Genomic DNA, 25,605 nt, shown 5'->3' on the forward strand with positions numbered 1-25,605 from the left:
ACACACACACACACACACACACACATTGGGTTTATGTTGTTAGAGGAGCCGCAGACAGACAGAGAGGCTCACAGCAGGGCTGAGTCTGATCGTTCTTTGCGGGCTGATGGATTATCGGTCGGGTCGACTCCTCTGAACGGAATATTTGGGCTCTGTTCGGTCAGGTAAAGCGGGTTTCCCTCTTCTCGTGTCGTGACGTGTCTGTGTGTTTGATCTGTTGCTTATCTCACTGAACGCGCTGCTTCCAGAATCATTATTCCTTTTGCACTTTTCCATACGCATTCTTCTCGTTTTCCCTTTGCGCGATTTCTGAATAGCTACTCAATAGCTACTCAAACTGACCATCTTCACTCGCATAAGACGACAGATGGACATTATTCGAAGGGAAACTGTGTCGGTCCTGCATTGTCGGAGTTCGAGATGCAACACTTTCAGACTGAGACATTTATTGCGAAAATGCGTTATTATCTGGCGAGCTGTCATCATCTAATATACTTCTCCATATATTTGAGTAGATGCCTAATAGCAAACATGGGCTTTGTTTTTTCAATATCAATATTATCGGTTAAATTAAACTTGTGTAGCCTATATTACAGTAGCCTATGGCATAGTCTATATAATAAAAATAAAAAAATCCTGTACAGAAGTGAACACGTGCCAAGTTCTGCGAAATGCAATATATGAATTCTTGTTGGGTTCCAGTGCTGTAAGTTACTCTAAAAGTACTATAAATTACTAATTACTAGCTACTAATCTTTAACAATGTAATTAGATTACTGCACTAATTACTCTCTCTAAAAAATAATACAATTGCATAAATTATTCTTGAATTGACTAAAGTGTGTAAAGGGAGAAGGTTACATAAAAAACTTACACTTTAACATTACATTTTGATGCTAAATTCACTATTGTTTTATATAAATTTGTTGTATAGACTATATAATATCCAATGCGATTACATCAGAAGTAACTGTAATTATATCAGAGAAAATTAAGAGGAATCCCTTTACTTTATCAAGGGAAAAGTAATTAAATTACAGTAATTAGATACATTAAAAAAAATCAAGAAAGTGGTATCATCACAAAAGGCAAAAAGTACCAAAAAGAGTACAGGTGTAGACATCTTAATAATTTATATATATATATATATATATATATATATATATATATATATATATATTATACATTTTTTATATGTATATATATATTTATATATATATATATATATATTTATATATTTTTTAAGGAGTTAAAATAATAATGAATTTTTGAGTCAAGAATATCACTATCATGTGAAGAAAGCATTTTTTTAAATGAACTTGATGACCTTGTTGTAAGGAGGGTCTTCAAGGATGTGTTTTATAGTTCTTGTCACATGACAGAATGGCTCCTTTTATTTCAGTGACTGAAAACATGTAGGCTATTCAAGTCATTCTCTGTTCGAATTGCATTTTTGTATAGTTTTAGCCTTGGTTCATTTAAATAATCCTGTGGTGTGTGACACATTTTGAATATTTCATGTCCTCTAAAACAAGGTCATAAAAGGGCATGAATAATAATTACGCAAAAACGAAACTAGTTTTAGATGGAGAATGGCATGCCACACTTTCGAGAGACTGCTGACAGCGTTTGTCATTAGAGTCACAGGGGTTTGCGATTTAATTGGAAGAAAACAAACAAAAAAGGTGTTAAACCCAAGCTGCAGCTGAAAACTTCTAATACTTCAAATGTCAATGCATACTTGTTTTCATGTCCGCTGCAGACGAGTGAAGGGTGTAGTTAGTAGTCAAGGAAGTGTGGTTTAATGCTCTCATGATGTGGCCTCTCACGGCTTTAAACATCTGCTCAGTTCATCAGCTGTGTGTGTTTGTGTGTGTGTGTGTGTGTACTTTAGATATGGTCAAAAAGCTTGTTGCAGGATTGAATTTAAAGGCACAGCTATTATGTGTATTTAGAGTTAATAACAGTTTCTGCTTCTGTGTGACTGGGGTAAATTACATGTTGCCTGCTGGTGCTGTGTGTAGTGTTGTCAGTTTGTGTTACAACAGACTTTGGTTGTCCTGCATGGTATGTTTTTGCTGCAATACGCTTATAAAAGGGAAACCAGCACTGTGGGGGTTTCATTACCGTGTTTGTTTTAAATCCTTGTAACATCTCAGACTTGAAGGTCTTTTGTTAAAGCTGCAGTCTGTCACTTTTTTGGGTTAAACATTATCCAAAATAAATTTGAGCAAGTACATAACCAGCCAGTGTTCAAAACTCTCTGCTTGCTTTAGCTCGATTCAAAACGGTAACCTTGTAATAATGTTTTTAATTCCAGTGATACTGGTGGATTTCCGCGGGAAATTCGAGCATGTCTTTGCGTTATTACGTCACATCTGTAAACATAAAGAAGAGTCTCGGCTAGTAGGCTATATTGTGTGTGAGGATGTTTATAGCCTTTTCTCACATCACTTGATATAATTCAACATATCAATTTGTGATATCGGAAGGGCATTAAATGTAGTCACGTCACGCAATGCTGATGTTGTTAAAATTAACAATTTGAGAACAAAGTATAATTTGCATGGTTTGACGTGATATAATGAGCGATCAATTTAATCAGCGCAATTTACTGCAATGCTTTTTTTCCCTTAGTTGGTCAGAACGAAAGTGGATGTTACTTGTTCAGTGACATTTTCCGGTGAAAATTCTTATGTTGGTCATACTTCTAAAAAGTTGAATCTGTGATTGCGAATGACAGTATCGACACCGGCGCGGTGACTGACAGCCTCACATTCTCCTCAAAACACTGGATTCATCCGCGCCGTGCCGTGCCGAGGCACAACCCACGTAAATTTGATAATTCCGCGAATAACTGCAATTGCAGATTTCAAACAGAGATGGCGACAAAGAGGGAAAAACTACAGACTGCAGCTTTAAGCAATGCAACTCCTAGTAATGTTGCGTTATTTGTATGTGTGCGATATTAAGTTTCTGTTGCTCTTGATTTCTCAGGTGACAGGAAGCTGTGCATGTATGGCTGATGGACCGGTGTCTGAACCAATCACAGGACAATGCTGGCACGGAGCCGTTTCATCGTGGTGCTGGTGGTGGGTGCGCTGCTGGCGGTGCTGAGTTTCAGCTTACAGTATTGTAAGTGTGTGAACCACAATGGATGATTTCAGTCACGTTTCCTCTGTATGAGCTTACAGCTATTCATACATACTCTAGTGTTTCCCTGGGGACTGCGGTGTATGTATGTTTAGTGTGTCAGGTGGGAATTTAACCTCCGCTGGATTGTATTTACATTCTTGGGATGTGCCTGTGTGTGTGTTTTGTAATTCCAGTGGGAATATGGTCTTAATTAGACTGCATTCAACACACTAAACAAAGGCATTTCCCTTGAAGTGCAATATCATGGATTTTTTTACCCGTTTTAGTAGAACATATAGTGAATAGGTGAATTTTCATTTCATGCTGACTTAAATAAGACAAGCACAGACTCTCTGACCACATTTACATGAGCTTGTTAACCCAGCATAAGTTGGGGGCCGCCAGCTGACACATGGATGATACTTTACAGACGGTTGATTTAGACAGTCTAAATGCAGTCCCTGGAATCATATCATGTTTACATGATGTATTTTTAAGACTTGAAACCGAGCAGTCAAAAAACCTGGATGTCCCAAAATCATTAGTAAGAATATGATTTGCAGAAGTGAAATGTTTATGTATTTTTATAATGTAAGGGTCAGTTAGATTGGCTTTTTGAGACAGATTATTCCCAGATTAAACCCCAGTGTCCCATGTCCTTGACTTAAAATCCTCTTTCGCCGAGGACTGCGGTTATCTTTATCTTAGAAACCAGCCCTGCAGATTAAACATTTCATGTCACAGTGAGAGCTACAGGAAATCCTGCTAATTTAGTCTTTAACAGCACAGATGGTACGAATTTGCAAAGCCAACTCAAATGAAACCAAACATGACATTTTTTTGGATGAGGTAAGTAGGGATTGGTCAGTGATACTCTTAATATCCGCCCTCTGCATCCCACATCCAATCACAGCTCAGTCTGAGCAACAGGATCTACCTGGCCAATGTACGAGAACCAAGTATTTGTTGTGTTCAGACATGAAAGAGTCGGCCTTTGACATGCTTTACAGTCTCTCTCTGTCCTTAAGTGTGTGTTCACACTTGGCAGGTTTGGCTAGATTAAAACAAATTCTGGTGCGATTGTTTTTTTTGTGTGGTTCATTTCAATAACTGTGTATGCTGCAATCTGATCCGTCCAAACATGCGGACCGAGAGTCGAGCTGAAAAGATAGGTCTTTTTCCACTTCCAAACAAACTCTGGTACGGTTCGACTGAAATATGAACGCATCATGGACCAAAGACATCCAAACAAACCAAAAATAGGACATGATGTCACAAGATGAGAGCCTATAAAGGACAGAATGCTCACGCATACCTGTTTTTTTTCTCATCATAGTCGCGATGTTGCCCATCACAGTTCGGTACAGGCATCAGAACCGCCTCTCCTCACAGCAGATCTATGTTTGTGTGTGTGCCGGAGGGATTCCTGCCACTGTTTTGACTCCTTTACACATTTTATAAGCTCTTCACGAGTTCTCAGCTGGTAAAATACCATCATATGTAGGCTACGCACATACAGCGAGCAAATTTATCCCAGCACACAGGATTGTTTTGGATGTTCGATAAGTTCCGTCTCAAAATATACGTCATAAAAGCCATTTATCTTTAGATTCGATGTTAAAAATTATAGTGTGAATGCTAAGCAAACCAGGACTAAAGGTGTGTTCACACTTGGCGTGTTTTTGGTTTGATTAAAACAAACTCTGGTGCGTTTGCTCTGTTAGTGCGGTTAATTTGAATAAGTGTGAACGCTGCCATCAACAAGCGGGCTGAGATGCTGAAAAGATGAGTCTCAGTCCACTTCCAAACAAACTCTGGTGCGGTTTGAAGAAAATATGAATGCAACACGGACCAAAGACATGTAAACAAACCTAAAACGTTACCTAAATAGGCAATACATCATAAAAGCCGACCAATCAGGTTGTGAACATATCCCTATGCCTTTAGGTTCAGTGTTAAAAATGGCAATCTGAGCGCTAAGCGGACCAGGACTAAATGTTTTTATTTGGTCTGGACCAAACGAACTGAACTGAAGTGTGAACACACCCTAAACCATTTCACTTGCTTTTTACCATGTTGTGCATCCACCTTGAGACCAGTTGCTTAAAGGGGTGATTAACTGAGAAATCAAATTTTCCTTGAGATTTTGACATATAAGAGGTCATCATACTATTAGAATATCCTGTAAGTTTCAGAACTGAAAGCTTCCTTGTTAGTCCAATAAAAGCTTTTATTGACAGACACCAGACACAGCGAACGACAGGTCTTTCAAAGTGGGGATCTATGACGTCAAAGGGTATCAAACCCCGCCTCCGCAGAAGAAGATCGACGCCTACTTCAACACCGCCTGTTTAGCCCCGCCCACCGACTCGCACATTACATGAAACTCATTATAATATGCAAAACTGTTCATAGCAGTGGGCGTTTACTTCCAAGTCTTCAATGCGGCACGCCCATAAAAACCGAGCGTTTCAGGAGCTAGGCTCAAAACCAGGGTAGAAAATAGCCGATTACTTATTAATTTTGATGTCTTTGAATGTAAAAACCAAGCGAACGTCATAAGTTGACCTCAGACAACAATATAAAAATCATAAAAGAGCTATCTATTGCAATGTCGTTTTAAGTGACAGTTTTTGGTCTGATATGGGTTGTTGCACTAATGCTGATTATGTTTGTCATCCTTACTGTCACTCTGCCTTCCTCACGTTGCCTGTTTCTTTCTCCCTGTGTCAGTTCATTACTAATTCATTCCCTCCTTTGTGGTTTCTCCAACATGAGCTGAAAGCTGTCTGAATGTAGGACAGAACCGAGTCTTAAATTATCCGACCTCTCCTCCTCTCTCTCTCTCTCTTTACTTCAGTTCACTCAAGCATGACTGATGCAGTTTTAAAGAAAGAGGCTCCAGGTCTGTAGACTAACAAGCAGACGGAGAGAAAGAAGCTATACATTGAAAATTAGAAAGAGAGAAGTGAAGGATGAAAGAGGACCGGTTCTCATCCCGGTTAATTGTGGGTTTCTGTAAGCATTGCTTCATCGCTGAAGTGCACAATGCCAACAACACAGACAATATCAGCCCAGTGGCCTTGAGCAGCAGTATAAACACTGTCTGTCCTGTTTGATTTGCGTCTATTGTATTTGTGTTTTAGGTGTGTGTGATTTTTCTTGTACACTATTCTCAGTTACAAAGAGCTCTTTGTGTGGCCGGCCTCTACACAGAGCTGTCCTGTGATTGGCCGGGAGTTTGGAGCTAACATGTGATTTGTCGGGCCGCTTTTAGAGGCGGGAGTAAGTCAGAGGGGGTTTGGTGCTGAATTAAAACCAGTATGAGGTGCACAAACACACACACACCTGGCACATGCTCGCTTTCACATCTCCACAATGTCCGTCGCTGCGCGTATAAACCAGCTAACCGTTATACTTCTGTCTGGTGAGTTATCAGTAGTTGGAAATGCTGGAGTCAGACCTGTTTTTAATAAAGTGTTCATTTAGCCCGATGCCATTTATTCATTCATTTATTTTGTATTTAGCAGTTAGGTTGTTTCTATGCTAACAGTGTTTTTCATAATAGTGTGTGTGAAAAATGTTAGCACTGCATAGTTTTGCTCGTGTCAGGTTTATGTTCAGTTTTTCTTTTTCTTTTTAATGTTGACCCAGTTTCCTAGTGTGTTTCTGTTCCTTTATTCTGTTCACCTGGTTCCCATTAATTAGCTTATTAGTTCCCTCATTTGCCATGTTATTAGAAAACATAATTATTTTGTATTTAAATTATAATGTAGTGTGAGGATGATGCAGGTTTCTTTAAAAACACGTTATTTAAGAATCATCATACCTTATTTTCACATTTATTTAACAGTCATAATTCAGTTTTTCATAGTGTGTGAAACCGGTTAGATTCTATAAATGCTCTTTTTGGACTGGTTTAATAAATGCTGGTTTTGAAAAAGTTCTTAGAGTATGTTTTCACAGTACAGTTAATTATTTTGCTTAACGAAAATTACATTCATCATAATATTAAAGTTGCTGTAATTATTATGTGTACTTATAAAGTGCAAATATGTAGCTGAAAGATGTTGGTCTTGTGTTTTTATCTGTCACATGGAAGGATTGTAGGGCCCTCTTTCTGGTAGCTGTCAATCACTGGCTAATATCCGGTCAGACTCCTCCCTCTGCCCGCATCGCCATGGCAATTCCCAAAATCCAACAATCCGCCGCACTGTGCAGCCTCAATGTTTGTTCTATGAGGTCAGAACTGAGGAAGCTGGAAATAGTGTGTGTGCTTGTGCTTTAATGACTCTCATAGTCCTTTCTTTCTTTCCCTAGTGCACCTCATTCCAACCAATCCGGTGGCAGAGCAAAGGTCACTTGGTAAAAGCAGAAAGCGTGTGAATCCAGTCCTCCATACGGATCCTCCCGCCCCTGACCCCATCCGAGACACCCACCAGTACTGTAATTACCCCAACCTCAGCGAGCATGGCTGGGAGGGTAAGAATCACACACACACACGTTTACCTCCTCACACACCTGAAGACTCTCTCAGACGTGGTGTGATATCGTAGTTGTGTGTGTCGTAGGTCACAGTCCGGCGGACTACAGGCTGCTGTCGGTCCAGGTGATGATTCGTCATGGAGACCGTTTCCCTTTATACTCTATCCCAAAAACCAAGAAACCCGCCATAGATTGCATCCTATCAGAGAAGAGGTATGCATTCATATGTAAATGATCTGATGCTATGATCATATGATGATATGATGCTATCTATCTGTCTATCTGTCTATCTATCTATCTATCTATCTATCTGTCTGTCTGTCTGTCTGTCTGTCTGTCTATCTATCTATCTATCTATCTGTCTATCTGTCTGTCTGTCTGTCTGTCTGTCTGTCTATCTATCCCTCTGTCTGTCTGTCTATCTATCTGTCTATCTATCCCTCTGTCTATCTATCTATCCCTCTGTCTGTCCGTCCGTCTGTCTATATGTCTATCTATCTGTATGTATGTCACTCACAATATATAATGAAATGACTGGAAAAGGTACATAATGCATGATTTTATAATGCTGCCTGTTTTCAAGGTCCATCATATTAGTTTTTTTTTTTTTTTTTTTGTGAGCTTACAACTGATAACCATCAGTGGACTTATGCTTGTTTATCAGGTTTACTGTTTATCAATAGGGCATGCAGTTTATGAATCGTTATCAGATTAATATTCCATTCCCGCAGTCTTCTTTTATCCATCCCTGAGCCGTGTCGCCGTGGTTACGGCAGCAGTGAAGAGTCGCTGTAATGCTACCTAAAATAACATTGTGTTTCCATGGTTTCACCGTTGTATTCTGACCAATGACATGACAAATGCTGTGCTTCAGAATATTCCAAGAATTATTAATCATGCACAGCAACTCATAATATTCCCATGATGTCTGAGATTTATGTATTACAAAGTAATCCTCAAAATATAAATCTCTTTGTCTTTATCAAGCTCTAGTTCTTCACAAACATGCAACCCTTGCTATCTGAATGCACATACCCTAAGAGGACTGATGTGTGATTGACTCAACATGACCGCAACGCTCAGACGGGTTCTGACTTAAAATGAAGATGTATTATAATAAAATGCAGTAATCCAACATCCCTGCTGGAGTTTTCTGAAGTCTAGTAAAAATAATCAACTTTACCTTAGTCTATTGCATATAGTGCATATATATAATGACAGAACAAAATTGTATTTAAATGCAATAGTCAATATTAGAAGTAGATCAAAACATTTTATCAAAGTTATACATGAATTTTGAATAATACACATTCTTGGGACAACTTTTATTAACTTTTTTGATCCACTTCAAATGTTGACCTGTATAATATATATATATATAATATAGTTTTATTTATTTTCTCCTTAGTTGCATTAGATCTGCATTAAATCCATGCAATATTTCTTTTAATGATTTTTCATGTAATTAGTTGCATTATGTATCAGTTCAGTGTAAATATCCGTGCTCTTGAACATGCTGTTGTCTTTATCAGTTGATGAGCATTAGTTTCGGGAACAAAGCTGGTTGCAGACCTCTGCCCTTGACTTTCATTGATTTAAATAATGTTAATTATTTTACTACAGACTAACCCAAGTCCTACTCCAAATTTGCATTTTTATAGTAAACCAAAAGACTAATCAACCTTTTTATTCCCTTTGAAGATGTCCGGATGCATACTGTATGTAGAGTAGCTTGTCAAATTCAAAGTTTTTTTTTTAGCTTCTATCATTATACATGTTATCATGCCTCCCCCTTGTGGATATTTCTTGTAATGACACTCTCACACGGCTCCTCAGAGCTGCTCGTGCTGGCCATTATAATGCATATTGTGTTGTTTAGACCAGAGGTCTTCAGTCCTGCTCCTGTGGACCCCCTGTCCTGTAGATTTCAGCTCCAAACCTAGTAATCACACACATGAAGCAGCTGATCAAGCTCTTCAGGATTACTTGAAAATATACAGGCAGGTGAGCGGTGGGAAATATACTTTGCAGGACAGTGGGTCCTCAGGAGACATCTGGTTTGGACTGTTAATTTCTGATTTAAAATAAGTTCTAAAACATCTTTCATGGTTGTAATTTCACAGAAAGCCCTCTCACCCCCTTTTGGCCGCCTTCATTAGTCACATGGCTCTCGGTGGGCGTGGTCACTGGGACGCATCACTGGGATCTCTGCCTCGATTACCCAATCACAGCACTTGTGAAGTGGGAGAGCTTACACAGACAGGTAACCAGTCACAGGCTGCGTCTGAAATCACACACTCTCTTGAGTAGGTACTTATTTTGAATAAGTAATTACTTCACAACCACTGTAAAAGTAAGTTCTATAGTATGAATGTAATCTGGACGTACTACATTCGCCATGTTGTCATTATCACGTGACATACCACGTCTTCTCGCTTCACTGCCATTCACAAATCCTCTCCTGTGGCCTCATGGGATATAAAGTGTCCAACATATGCACACTTCAGTATCTCACCGGAAGTAGTGACATCCGTGTACTTTTTGCCTAATCTCTTATGAGTTCTGTGAATACTTTTTTTTTTTTTTTGGTCACTTACTGTTTTTCGCATACTACTGTATATAGCTGGGAAGTATGTGATTTCAGATGCAGCCACAGTGTGGCAATATTTAATGTTAAAATATAATTCTATATTAAAAAAATATTCTATGTTTTATTCCAGGTGTGAAACTATCATTAACTACAATCACAAAAAAACTGAAAAAATAAATAAATATATAAAAACATTTAGAAGTAGAATTTAGTTGCCCAGACAATTTCTCATTTTTGTTTAGTTTAAGTACTAAAATAACTAAATTTGGTATAAAATCTAATACAAATTATAGACATAATTTAAAAAAATCTAATTAAAAATTACAAAAACAACATTAGCCAAACTTAAAAAAAATAAAAAAATAATTCACATTATTAATAAAAACTGTAGTAATATATCAATGACGCTAAAATAACCCTGGTGTGAAATGTTATTGTCAATGCTTATTAATATTTATTTCTCTTTTTATCTCTATCAGGAGTCGTACAGCACTTGAAAAACGGCGATCATCTTCGCCAGGCCTACATCAAGCGTCACAATCTGCTCGCTGCTGATTGGTCACCGCGGCAGTTGTGGGTGGAGACTACAGGTAAAAGCCGCACCCTCCAGAGTGGATTGGCCTTCCTCTTCGGCTTCCTCCCGCATTTCGATTGGTCGCGGCTGACGGTTAGACAGCAGTGGAGTACGCTTTTCTGCGGTTCCTCGTGCGACTGTCCCACACGCAACCGGTACCTGGACCAGGAGCAGCGCAGGCAGTATCACCAGAGGATCGCCGACACCGAACTCGAACGCACGTATGTCACCATGGCCAAGACGTTGGGTGTGGCCACAAAGACTCTGAGGGCGGCCAATCCGGTGGATGCTTTGTTGTGTCACTTTTGCCACGGTCTTCCCTTCCCGTGCTCCGTCACACAGTCTACATCAAATGCCCCGGATGAGGGGGCGTGTCTTACACTACAGCACTTTGCTGTGATTCGACGGCAGCAGAAAGACGACGAACTGGAGCGGCGGAAGGCGGGGCTTTATCGTCGCTATGCTGTGCTCGCGGCTCATCCGTACCTCAACCGCACCGCAGCGCGACTGGAGAAGATCGCCAGAGGAAGCCAGACGCGCAAAGGCACAGAAGAGGCGGCCTTCGCTTTAGCATCCGCTCATGACGTGACCATGGCGCCATTGCTAAGCGCGCTCGGTCTGGAAGGGGCGGGATTTCCGCGGTTCGCGGCCCGCTTAGTGTTTGAGCTGTGGAATAGCCCCGAAGCGAAAGACAAAGAGAGGAAAATTGAAAAGAAACGTGGAAAGTGGTTGGACGATATGTTTATTCGCGTTCTTTATAACGGAGAGGACTTGACCTTTGACACAGCTTTCTGCCGCGACCACAATCGACACTCTGCTCAGCCACTGTGCCCTCTGGGTAATTTCCTCTCTTTTGTGAGGAAGGATATGTTCAATATTGTTAATGCTACGAGTTACCAGCAGGCCTGCCGCCAAATCGTACTGTAATATATGAATAGAGCGCCAAGGGAGGATGAACAGGAATAGTTTACCCAAATATTCGGTACAATTCCGGCATCATTTGCTTCACGTCGTTCCAAACCCATATGACTTTTCGTGGAATGCATATGGCAATATTATCAATAAGAATGAGACTTTTAAGCTCCAAAAAAAGCAAGAAAATCTCCCTGAAAGTCCGTTCGACTTATGCACGATATACCAAGGAGTTTCCAGGTGCTTGTCACAGCATGTTTTCATAGCATGGATCAAGAGCAGCATTAACATTTTTCGAAATTTCTCCTTTTCCGAAAAAGGTTTGGAATGACGTGAAAGTGAGAATTTCAGAATTTTTATTTTTGGGTGAACCGTTCCTTTAAGAGCGAGTACTACTAATGTTTTTTATGTAGTGTTAAGTCTGTGGACCAAATAATTATCCTGCACAAACATTGGTACACTTTGCTAATCACATTAAATCAACTGACAAAAACTGAAGTTGTTTTACAGCAACTTTTTTTTTTTTTACAGAGATTGGCAGTGATTGAATATGCACATTTGGATGACGACTGTGGTTTGAAATGTGACGTGATGTCAAACGAGCCTACAAAAGCACATATATCCAGCACACTAACAGTCACTTGTTAAAACACCTCTTGCCTTTATTCTGAGTCAGTGGTCTAGGAATCCTGCCCAGTCATCATGACAATCCCAATGGATGCGCTAAATAGAGAAACTGTCAGTTTTTTGACCACATTTCTTAAATATTTGTATTAGATATAGGGCACTTCGCCACTTTATTGCAGAGTTTCTGCAGTGATCGGGAATTGGAAATTATTTCCATTTCACGTCTTTTCCATTTGATGTCCCGGATGAGTTCTCACTTGAATTGTATTGGCAGAATTTCTAGTTTTGCGCAATCACGTTGTCCTGACGCATTTCCTCACACATTGTGTGCTTTTAATTTCCTTTTGTTCTCTTTTTTTTTTTTTTTCGTATAACATAGAGGTGAAAGGAGTGGTAGTATTTCTCAGTACTGTAAAATTTATTCAAATTAACTTTTGTTTTGACGTTCTTATGATCCGTGTACTGCCATATTCCAAAGCACATTTTTCAATAAATGAATCATTTTGTCTAAAACCTTCAGTGTTTTATCTGAAAAATACATGTAATTTTGACTTTCAGACAAATTGTAACCTATTCTGTTTAATATCCACCCACTTAGACCAGAAGACACTATCTGACTGACATGTAAAGTGCTCAAATGTAACCTAGGCCAGCTAGTGTGTGTAAACCTCACTCCCCTGATCTCAAGAAGTGCACTAGCGACTAACACTAGAGACTGTGGCCTTTAGCATCCTTGTTAGCGCGGATTGGAGCGGTTACACGATTTACATGGCGATGAGGCATGGGTTTATTTAAAATACCTGATAAGTAAAGCAACAGTCCAACGTGGAAAGATTCATTCAAACAATTGGCGTATCTAGTTTACTGGCTATTAAGCTATCAAAAAAAATGTTTAAAGATAAGATGCCACAATTTGTTTTTGCCAAACTTTCATCATTGTATTAACCTGGCAACAAAACTCTTTTCTCTGAGTGATTTCAGAGATCTTGAAATCGTGTAAAGCCCATTGGAAATGGCAAATACAGTCATACATTCCACTCATATTAGCATATAATTTAGCTAAATAACTACAAAACTATTGAACTGGCCAAACTAGGCTAGTTCTGTACTTTTATTTTGTGTTTCACATGATGGCCACAAGGTGGCAGGAGACTTTAGTCTGTGGTCATGGCTCTGAGAGTAAGAATTCAGTCAATTGACCTCAGGTTGAGTCAGCACTATAGAAGTAGTGCATGCATCAGTGCATTACACATATACTAAATGCAGAAAGCCTCTTTGGATTTGAGTCATTATTGTTAAATATGAGATTGCAAATCACGCGGACTGGTTTTAGCCTTGCCTGTCAAATAACTCAATCACAACAGCCAAAAACCTGTCCCAGAGTAATCTCAAAAATTTCCCCAGGAGTGTGTATTGGGATGCAAGTAAAAGGAATCGGAGGCCTTGTGATCTCTACGAGATGATTTTAATTAGCCGCTGCCTTCCTCGCCAAAGAAAAGATCATTTATTTGCTGACTTTGACAGAGAAATCGATCTTAATTAAAGAGAGTTAGAGCGTGGGTTTCTGATGGTATTTGTGTGCCTGTGAGTGTTTAGAAACTACGGAGATTAACGTTTCAAATTAAGCATTATACAGAAACGATTTTGCTTCCAGACAAAACACTTTCTTTTGCATAATCCTTTAGCAATTATGCCAAAAATGGCTTGTTTTTGCACTGTAAAAAATGTGGCTGTGATTAGTTATAACAACTTAAAATTTGTTGAGATAACTTAAATATCCAACTTAACTAAACTAAACTAAAGTGAACTAAACTTAATATTTTAAGTCAAGCATGAACACATACTTTTTAAAGTTGAAACAATGTTGGATTTTAAGTTGTGATAAATAATCGCAGCCATTTTTTTACAGTGTGGTGTATGGACCCATTCGGAGATCTTCAAAAAAGTGGTGAGTTTACAGTCTATGAAATATGCATATTACTATATAGGACACAAAACGCAGTATGTTAAATGAGTAAGATGTCTTATTGGTCTAAAATAGTAGCCTATATATTTTAAATGTGTTGCCGCCACATTCAGTGTGGATAAGTTTGGCATAAATCAATGCTAACGTGGTTAAAGTTTAGGGTTGGCCATAAAATAAAATAAAAATAAAAAGAATGAAAACCACTTTTTAATCAACCAACAATCAAAATGTATGTTCATTGCCAATGTCTATGGAGGCTAGGATTTTTTATTGTTTATACTGATGAACTATCAGCAAGAGAGATAAAGTGAAAGTAAAAATAGAACAAAAAAAATCCATACAAAAGGGAACCGAGCAAACAGTATCAGTGAAATATTTGACTGTATATTTTCATATATTTGACTGTATATTATTTGACTGTATATTAAATATTTTCCATATTTAAAGGCAAAGTTCACCCCAAAAATGTTTATTCTGTCATTTACTTTCTTTTTTTCTTTCTTTTTTTCTTTCTTTTTTTCTTTCTTTCTTTCTTTCTTTCTTTCTTTCTTTCTTTCTTTCTTTCTTTCTTTCTTTCTTTCTTTCTTTCTTTCTTTCTTTCTTTCTTTCTTTCTTTCTTTCTTTCTTTCTTTCTTTCTTTCTTTCTTCTGTTGAACACAAAAGGAGGTATTTTGAAGAATATGGAGTAACCAAACAGTTGATGGACCCCATTGACTTCCATAGTATGAAAAAAAAAAAAAAATACTATGGAAGTCAATGGGGCCGGTTTCAAAATATAATTGTTTGTGTTCAGCAGGAGAAAGACATTCATACAGGTTTGTATCAACTTGAGGGTGAGTAAATGATGACAGACTTTTCATTTTTGGGTGAACTATCCGTTTAACATTGACCTCTTCAGAGCAACCCCATTGAGGCCTTCATCTGGTCTCCAGTAATGTTAATAAACGATTGCCTTCATGATCATAAAAGGCTTTCTCAGTTCTGTGCATGTGTGTGTGGTCACATCTGTGATGCTTCACTCACTGCTCTGTCATAACATTTTCTTCAACCTGATGTTTCCTCCGTCAAAAACAGATCCTAAAACACCAATAGGTCTCCACACACACACTTAAAGGGTGCAGAAAGCTATGGAACATTAACGCACTGTGAGTTTTTCCGTGTGTGTGTGTGTGTGTGTGTATCAGAGTGAGTGATTGAGCGAGGAGAAGAATGACGAGTGAATGCTGGTGCTGAGTGATCCTGAAGTGTTTCAGAAATCCTGACCTCCACATGCCAGACGCAGTTCACCAGCCTGGCCAAACGTTGTGTTTCTCTCCCCATTCCTCCCTCAACACGCTTACAGAGGGATTGAATATTTTAGACGAGGTGAAATTAGTAAACAAATGTGTGTGAACGTGTTTCTATAAACATGTTGTTCTTATCGCAAAACACAGCTAAAGACTTTCAGTTCTGATATTTAGCGTGTACTCGACTCACCATTTGTACTATGGACATGAATGATAGAAAACACAACACAATAGTGATGCCCTAGCAACCACCCAGAACACCCTAGCAACTACCTAGCAATAATTTAGAACATTAACTGAATAGCAACTGCCTGAACTCCTTAGCAACACTACATCCACAAAAAAAATAAACCCCTTTATTGACTAGAAATACACTAGCAACTACCAACCAATAATTTAGAAAATTGTAGTAATAGCCTAGCAACTGCCTGAACACCCTAATAACTCCCTAGCAACACGCTAGAGGCGCTTTCACACTTGAATTGCCCGAGTTCGATTGCTACCCCCTTCCCCCGTGTTCACATTATATTATTTGTATCCGAACCGCGGTACGCTTACGTCATCAAGCTGCAGCTGGCGCGTAATCGTGTTGCTTGGTAACCGCTAATGAAAAGGCATCAAAATGGATAGAATTGCTCGCTTCACATTTTTACGTTTTCGTCAGCCCATACATCTAACAAGGTTTCAATTTCAGTAAACCCTTTCCGCTCATCAAAGTGACGCGTCTTCGACCACATTATACGTCATCAATAGCAGTTCACTTCCGCGATTTGGTACAATTGCGTTCATATCAGTTCATATCAGTTCACATGAACCCTTTTTAAGCGGACTCGAATACGGTTTGTGGGTGCGCACCCGAGTTCGGAAGACAGTGAAACGAAACCAAACTCTGACGTAACACCAAAAGTGCTAGTGTGAAACCACCAAGAACACCATGCTACTGACTATAAACACCCTAGCAACTTCCTAGAAATAATTTAGAACATTTTAGTAACTGCCTGAACAACACCCTAGCAACATCCGAGCATCCAGCTAGCAATGTCCAAGCAAACACCAAGAACACATTAGTTACAGAGTATAAACACCCTTGAAACTATTCAAACACCCAAGCAACTGCCCAGCAATAAACATATTTTATCAACTGCAACCACCTAACAATGTCCAAGCAACACCCTAGCAACTTCCTAGCAATAAGAACATCTTATTAATTACTACTAGCTTGACTATGTTGGATGGAAGGCAGCGACAGAGACTCAATTCACACTGTTCTCACAGGTATGACATGGTTGAGCCCAAACACCCCCATGTCAGCCTCAGTGGTGTCTTCCATCTCCACCTGTTCCTCAACACACACTGAGCTGCAGGTCGTACCAGCTCACCTCCTGCAGAGACACACACACACACACACACACACACACACACACACACACACACACACACACACACACACACACACACACACAGAGAGTTCCTTTGAATTTTTCCTCTTATCGCCTATTTCCTTGTATGTCTGAATGACATGTTTAGATAAACATTTTTTTTTGTTTGTTTAGATAAATAATATGAAGATGTTTATTCTAAAACTCTTACCTATTAAACGTGGGTGTATATAACTGATGTTGTGAAAAGGGAACACTACCACAAATCATGTCTGGTTAAAGAGAAGTGTGATATTACGTTTAAAGGTTGATTTGTAAAAGTACATTTTAATGCTAGGAATTTTTGGTACATACAGACCAGAATACAATAGAAGCTTGTAATCAACAACCTAGCAACCAGCCAGAACAATAACAATGTGCTAAAAACACTCAGAACATCTTAGAAACTACTGTGACTTCTACTTGCATTGTCGTCAGAAAATGAAACAAGGTTAAATTAAATTATTACTGAATAAAGAAAGCAAGAAAGAAAAAATAACTCTAATGTGAAAGAAATGTTGTTGTTTTTTAAATTAAGTTCTAACTGTTTGTGCTTTGCCCTGTTTCTTCTTTGCGTGTGCGTGTGTGTGTGTGTGTGTGTGTGTGTGTGTGTGTGTGCGTGTGCGTGTGTGTGTGTGTGTGTGTGTGTGTGTGTGTGTAATATTTCTGGCTGGGTCTGATCCTCTCAGTTTTGTGCTCCAAAACCAGATGGGTGTAACAGATCCGAGCCAAAACGACACAGAACCCCCAGGGCAGAACAAATCCACACACATATCGCAATACAATAACACAATCACTTACCGAACCGCTTGAGACCCACAAACACTCAAGTAAACAGTCAGTCACTCAGTCGGTACATTTGTATCTCACTCATTATTCAGTGTTTTGGAAGAAATCTGTGAATATAAGTGTGTGTGCATGTGAGAAGAATGGGTTAAAACTGTTCAGTTATGTTGTATCAACGCAGACACGCAAGACGCAAAACCAATGACCTGAAAATCGCTCAGGTCAAATATCCCTCATTCTGTGTGTATAATTCTACATCGAAAGGTGCAGGATCTACGACTTCCCAAACTGCACTAAATCTGTCTGAAGGGATCCAGAGGTGGCTGTGAAAATTTCCCTCCATTTTATTTTGTTCCTTTTATTTTCTTAAGGGAGGATGAATTCATATTTCAGATCAAATAAAGTAGACCGATGCAATCTTTTTTTATCTTGTTTTAAATAATTCATAAATACCAGTATATATATTTTTTGCCATTGCATTTGGTGCCACTAGTTGCACATACATTTCACACTTCATCCAAATAAGTGATTGTCTTCAATTATTGTATAGTCCAGTAGTTTATAGTGATACTCTCAAGGCACGGTCATATATTAACTTTCATTTGAATAATTAAAATCATGGGAAAGATAGACATTTTTGTCAAATTCACAGGAAAATAGACTATCTTTTGATATTTTTAGAAATCTAAACTAAAATGTGTCAGGTTTAGTCACTTGACCAAGTAAGTGTTGTATTAACTGCAAGTTTCTGGCATGGTGAATATTAAACGTTGAAAGGTCAACATTTTTGTTTAATTCTGCAAAGGTGTTGCCAACATATAATTTCACCTTCGGTGCTTGGCCTCTAATTAGTACAGCAGACCAAGTCCAAGATTTAAGCTGTTTTTGACTGAACATACAACATTATCTCACAGAAATAATATTTACAAACTGTGAAAACACTTTAACATCACTGAGAATAATAAATACCACATGATGAGAATTCTTGACTTGATAAACACACTTCTAATGCTTTCAGAGCCTACACACACACACACACACACACACACACACACACACACTATGAAAAGGAAATACCGTAGCACGAACACATATTTCTCACACAATATGGTCTTTTGTACAGCGACACACTAAGAATGTTTAAGAATTTGGTACACAAGCAAACTCCACACTTAATTAAACAAAAAATTACATTAAAATGTAATGCTTAAAGGTTGCATATACCATTGTTCAATCCCAGTTATGAGTAACTGTGTCTTAATTGTCTTTGAAGAGATTAAATATGAATTAACTAGTTAGTTTTGGTTGCCTTCTGAGCTCATAATTCAAAGGTTGAAGGTTTAATTGCATGTTTGGGTTCCCATGAGATTGTGCTCAACCAGAACCATTTGACAGAATTAATTTACTGTATACTTCCATTCGCCTGATATAATTATAAAGATGAATTTAGGAATGGCGGTATCCTGCGTGTTAACGCTGTGTGTTAAGTCTTTGTGGCAGACTGACCTACACACTGACACACTTGAGCCAACAAAAACAAAAGGAAAAGAATCAAAATGTCAGTTACCTGTTATAAGCTGTCATGCTGTCATCTTAGATTTCAATACGTCCTCCTGGAAAAAATGCAAAAACGTTAGACATCGAAGAGACAGGCTTTTTACTGCCAATACTTCAAAAAGAGGTCATGGCATCTGGAAAAGCCTTGAAAAGAAGTGTGTATGTGACTTATGTTGGATTGTGTGTGTGTGTAGGTCATTTAAAGTGCCTCCGTATCTCATTGGTAGTTCACTATAACTCAGAGCAATGTGACAGAAAACACATCCACAATCTTAAAAGCCCCTCCGAGGAGCATTTGTCACTGATATTTATTTTCCAATGTGTTGTATTGAGCAGAATAATGCATGTTGTTTGAAATATTATTGGTGAGATCATGGACATGCACATATGAACAATCCACTTTACAGCATTGAATGTGCAGCACACACATTTAACAACACATTTTTAAAGGTTTAACATTCACTTCATTTAAAAAATGCACCAACCAGCACATGTGCATCCGTTGTTTAAATCACTGAGTTTAAGTCTTAATCACTGAACAATGCCAGAGAGAGAGAGAGAGAGAAAGGGAGATGTGTTTATGTGTGTTATAGTTTGGATTTGTTGAATTAAACATACAGGTACTGCCAAAAGCTCATCTGAATGTTCCAGCCTGTCTTTCTCATTCTACCGTGTATCTAATTGTTTTGTTTTTTTTATCGTGTGAGTGTGTGCAATGTTCATATCCAATTCAGTTCCCTTCAGCTTTATACATTCAATATCATGAAGCTGAAGGCAATGGTGGGAAGAAAAACAAACAAAAAACATTGATAGAATGGAAAATCAAAAAGCTCAAGCTAACAAGACAAAACAATAGATAGAACGATAGATAGATAGATAGATAGATAGACAGATAGATAGATAGATAGATAGATAGATAGATAGATAGATAGATAGATAGATAGATAGATAGATAGATAGATAGATAGATAGATAGATAGATAGATAGACAGTGGGATAGATAGACACAACGATAGATAGAACGATAGATAGAACGATAGATAGATAGATAGATAGATAGATAGATAGATAGATAGATAGATAGATAGATGGATAGATAGATAGACAGAGGGATAGACAGAACGATAGACAGAACGATAGATAGATAGATAGATATATAGATAGATAGATAGACAGACAGAACGATAGAACAATAGATAGATAGAACGATAGATAGAACGATAGATAGATAGACAGACTATCTATCTATCTATCGTTCTGTCTATCTATCCCACTGTCTGTCTGTCTATCTATCTGACAGTGGGATGGATAGACAGAACGATAGATAGAACGATAGATAGATAGACAGAACGATAGATAGATAGATAGTCTGTCTATCTATCTATCGTTCTATCTATCTATCGTTCTGTCTATCTATCTATCGTTCTATCTATCGTTCTGTCTATCTATCCCATTGTCTGTCTGTCTATCTATCTGACAGTGGGATGGATAGACAGAACGATAGATAGATCGATAGATAGATAGGTCGATAGATAGAACGATAGATAGATAGACAGAATGATAGATAGATAGATAGATAGATAGATAGATAGAACAATAGATAGATAGAACGATAGATAGATAGATATAGATAGATAGATAGATAGATAGATAGATAAATGAAACACAGACAACATAGCTAGAATGATAAAACAATAATGATAGATAGAATGATAAAACAGACAGAATGATAAAATGATTGACAGTTAAGGAAAACATAAGTCTGGCAGTCTGAATGAGACAGCAGTCAATACTAGTTTCCTGAAAAGCAAGGAGTCACAGACAGTCTCCCTCTGTGACTACACTGGCTTCAGATGATTTAAAACCTGCACTGTAAAATGGGCTAGTGGCATTTTAATCACTTGGCAAGATTTACTGCGGTGGCATGGATGTTCATTAAAGACGTCTAATTCTACACACTTGCCCGAGGGCGTCCACTCTCCTAAAGAAAGATGCTTTTAGCATCAGGAAACCGAACTTCTGACTCGTCTCTCGTGCCTGCTGGAGAAACACTGTCTGTTATTAATCTGTTTTCACATATAAAGCGTTACATTGTGGTGAAGCCTTGATAGTTTCCAGTGTGTTTGCAGCTGAAGTCGTGGGGTTGTTAGTAGGTCGTAAAGATGAGTGAGATCATGTGGTTTTGGCGTTTGTGATCAAGCACACGGACAGCCATGGTGACACAGAAACAGCTCAGTGTGCTGAGTAAACATCGAAAACCACATCCAACCATGAGCCTGGAGCAAATAATACAGGAAAAGGACAAACGTGAGGGAGACTGAGCTCTATCAGGTCCAGAGTTGGGTGATGAGGTGTTAAAACAATGATGTCATTTGGTTTGGTAGTGGGATCCAAGTCTGAAACAATATTAAAACCTGAAATTCTTGCTTCCATTGAAGCTCAAGATGCAGTTTTGGAACGTCTCAAATTTAAGCTGGAGAACATGACCATCAGGTCTTAAAATGTCAAAGCGGGGGACATTTCAAATACTAATCAAAGAGTAACATTCTCAAATGTATCCAATATTTCTAAATTCAACGTTTCTTTAAGGGTTTTTCTGTTAGAACGGTGTCGTGTTAGCGCCCCTAAGTTAATAACTAATGATCTTCGCAAAACTAACTTTAGCTGGACAATAACTTTATCCTAGAGCTGCTGTAAAGCCTAAATAATCTGTTACGGTAATTTCCTATTATCACTGTAAAGCTGCTATGAAACAATCCATACTGTTAAAAGCGCTATATAAATGAAGGTGACTTGACTTGACTTTAAATTGCCATCCTGATAACATAATGCCATGAAATTTTTAATTTCTGTACCACTAACATTACCAAACAGATTTGCAAAAAATACTGATTGTTGTTAACAAGCAGGTCTCCCAATCACTCCTCCCTGTTCCACTGGTCAGCTAAATAGATTATATTGGAAAATGTCACTGTCAGGCTCGAAAATGCCAGTCACAATTGACCCTTCGCAGGGAGCTTGATTGACAGGTGATCTGACCAATCATACTTCCCCATCCACCATTTTGTCCGTCATTTTGTACTGACGCCTTTCCGCGGTTAAAACAACATTCCTTCTGATGTTCATTCATGTTTATTTGATGCTATAAATGAACTAGAAGGAAGATATTCACGGTTCACGAGCAGCTTTAACTGATGCTCTTCTACAGCGATCTGTCACGACACATTAAAGAGCCACAAAACGGTATTTACTGTTTAAATTTCTTTTAAAAATGACAAAATTTAAAAGGTGAGACTTTGTTTAATACGTTTAATATCAAAAGTAACCGAAAAGTAAGCTGGTCTGTCCTCCTGTCTGTCAGCGTATTGTCAGTCTCCTCTCTGCTCCGCGATGTATTTTTCACTGCGTGAGAACATGGTGTGTGTGAGAGCGGCGTAGCTTGTCGGACATAGCGACAGTAACTAAGGGGGGCGGGTCTTTGCGAACGGTCAATTGGCTTAATTCTTTCCCAGCCAGCGTTTATATATATATATATATATATATATATATATATATATATATATATATATATATATATATATAACCTATATACAACTGTGAAAACATGGATTGCCAGAAAATTCTGTCAATGGCGGGGGAAACAGTTAATTACAGTCGTCTCTGCATATTAAGGCTATGTCTACATTATCCAGATACATTTGAAAACTGTGTTTTCGTTTAAAAACGCTCTCCGTCCACACTAGCGTTTTCAGGCATTTTCCGACATTTCAACTACTAAATTCACCTTACTGCGCATACGTGAAACCTCACAAAAGCTCACTGAGATGATACAGATGGAAAAATAATTCTTCTAACAGGATAGTTTTATTTAGCAAAATATCTCACCATTCACGGATGCGTCCAGGTTCACCAGGTCGCACTCAGTCACCATATGTTTGGTCTAAAATGCAACTGCTCTCCTGTATGCTGCAGGACAGCAAATGCGAGTACATTTTCTGTCATCTTTGTAGTACTATGATATGAAGAGTGTGCAAAGTAACATATTTTAGCAACAGTGTAAAAGTGAATAGCACATAACAGGCACAATACCGGTAAACGTGAATATCTATTGGTACAACATGGAAAACAGCGTTTATAAATTTACGCTTTGGAGAACGTATCCCGGAGAAAACGGAGAGAAAAATGTAGACATGGCCTAAGCTGACACATGAGTATTTTAACTTTTTTACTTTAAATTAGACAGTGAATCATTTTCACCAGTGGTCTAATGCTTTTGAACCCCACTGTATGATCGGCGCAACTGCCAGAAATAGCAAGAGAGAAAGAGCATTAACTTACACAAATTCATCAAACACAAAATGTCCTCCGGCACCTTCTTCTCTTTCTTTACAGTCCATCATATCTCTTTACTGACAAACATAAGGGGGACGAATCTGTCATACTTTCATTCTCTCTTTGATCTCGCTCTTTTCTTCTGCTTCTCCCCTACTGGTTTCATTCTTTACATTATCTGCGTGTCCAATGTGATCCAGGCCGTACTGTGCTTGTGTGTAACTGAACCTGATTATCATGAGTAGACCGAAGTCACGTGAAAACTCCCTGACACACTCCTTCACCTCCCCCACATCTCCAGATCCACGCTGAACTTCTCCATCAGTCTGAAAGATGTTAAGATGCATTTGCGTCATTCTCGTGATATGATAATACAATCAAGCACTCTGGTGTAGACTCACCTCTGTTATCGGATCACTGGAAAACTTGAAAGGACAAAGTGAAGTGAAACCACAAACCAGCTGATTTTTTTGGCTGAAGTTCGTAAGAACATTCTATGAAACTGAAGTCATTTTATGGGTTTTATACTTCATGATTTCAGTGTATAAAAGGAGCAATTTTGGAAATCATTTGGACAGGCCTACCTGTGGCGCTCAAACATGCCCAAAATGAACATTCAGCAAGTGAAATTGGCTTTGCTGAGTGAATAAAATGGCCATTACTTTTAAAAACTTAATACGTAACTTAAGTCTAATTACAAGAACGATAATTTGCGATTTTTATAATACCACCTACTTGTGATCTGTTGTGCATCTTTTATCAGCATTTACTTCAGTGAAAACTTTAAAGGGATATTTCACCCCAAAATGAAAACTCTTTAATTAAATACTCACCCTCATGTTGCTCAAGACTTTTCAACACAAATGAAGATATTTTTGATGAGATCTGAACCAGTTCTGTACTCAACATTAACAGCTACGCCGCTACCACTTTGACGCTTAAAAAAAAAAATTCACAAAGAGATTGTAAAACTAATCCAAATGAATTGAGCGGTTTAGTCCAACTTTCCTGAAGAGACACGATGGCTTTATATGATGAACAGATTGAATTTAGGCTTTTATTCACATAAACAATGATCGGCAAACATAAACTGAAGCTCAACCAAACATCCTTGACGCTTGAGAACAAACCTCATTGGCTCTTGCTAAAGCTCAAACGTGATGCGTAACACGAGAATGAACCTCATTGGTTATTGCTAAAGCTCAAATGTGATGCGTAACATGAGAATGAACCTCATTGGTTATTGCTAAAGCTCAATCGTGATGCGTAACACGAGAATGAACCTCATTGGTTCTTGCTGAAGCTCAAACGTGATGCGTAACACGAGAATGAACCTCATTGGTTCTTGCTGAAGCTCAATCGTGATGCGTAACACGAGAATGAACCTCATTGGTTCTTGCTGAAGCTCAAACGTGATGCGTAACACGAGAATGAACCTCATTGGTTCTTGCTGAAGCTCAAACGTGATGCGTAACACGAGAATGAACCTCATTGGTTCTTGCTGAAGCTCAAACGTGATGCGTAACACGAGAATGAACCTCATTGGTTCTTGCTGAAGCTCAAACGTGATGCGTAACACGAGAATGAACCTCATTGGTTCTTGCTGAAGCTCAATCGTGATGCGTAACACGAGAATGAACCTCATTGGTTCTTGCTGAAGCTCAAACGTGATGCGTAACACGAGAATGAACCTCATTGGTTCTTACTGAAGCTCAAACGTGATGCGTAACACGAGAATGAACCTCATTGGTTCTTGCTGAAGCTCAAACGTGATGCGTAACACGAGAATGAACCTCATTGGTTCTTACTGAAGCTCAAACGTGATGCGTAACACGAGAATGAACCTCATTGGTTCTTGCTGAAGCTCAAACGTGATGCGTAACACGAGAATGAACCTCATTGGTTCTTGTTGAAGCTCAAACGTGCTGCGTAACACG

The 25,605-nt window shown here is 38.6% G+C and overlaps 1 protein-coding gene across 11 annotated transcripts in view; it reads left to right on the forward strand.

Moving 5' to 3' along the window:
• Nucleotides 1-12,832, forward strand: part of pxylp1 (2-phosphoxylose phosphatase 1) — a 12,939-nt gene extending 107 nt beyond the window's left edge. Inside the window, exons 1-8 of one of the 11 annotated variants that reach the window (XM_079609946.1) lie at nt 11-164; nt 2,998-3,135; nt 7,238-7,377; nt 7,456-7,617; nt 7,707-7,833; nt 9,744-9,883; nt 10,690-11,622; nt 12,228-12,832. In XM_079609946.1, the coding sequence (XP_079466072.1) occupies nt 7,748-7,833; nt 9,744-9,883; nt 10,690-11,622; nt 12,228-12,244 (1,176 nt within the window). In that variant the 5' untranslated portion in view covers nt 11-164; nt 2,998-3,135; nt 7,238-7,377; nt 7,456-7,617; nt 7,707-7,747 and the 3' untranslated portion in view covers nt 12,245-12,832. Of the gene's footprint in view, nt 165-2,997; nt 3,136-6,127; nt 6,563-7,237; nt 7,378-7,435; nt 7,618-7,706; nt 7,834-9,743; nt 9,884-10,689 lie in introns of those variants that run through there. The other 10 variants (XM_079609951.1, XM_079609953.1, XM_079609947.1 and 7 more) reach the window with 10 other exon arrangements.
• Nucleotides 12,833-25,605: the final 12,773 nt, after the last annotated feature.

Source organism: Phoxinus phoxinus (assembly GCF_949152265.1).
Source record: "Phoxinus phoxinus genome assembly, chromosome: 4".
Taxonomy (NCBI): domain Eukaryota; kingdom Metazoa; phylum Chordata; class Actinopteri; order Cypriniformes; family Leuciscidae; genus Phoxinus; species Phoxinus phoxinus.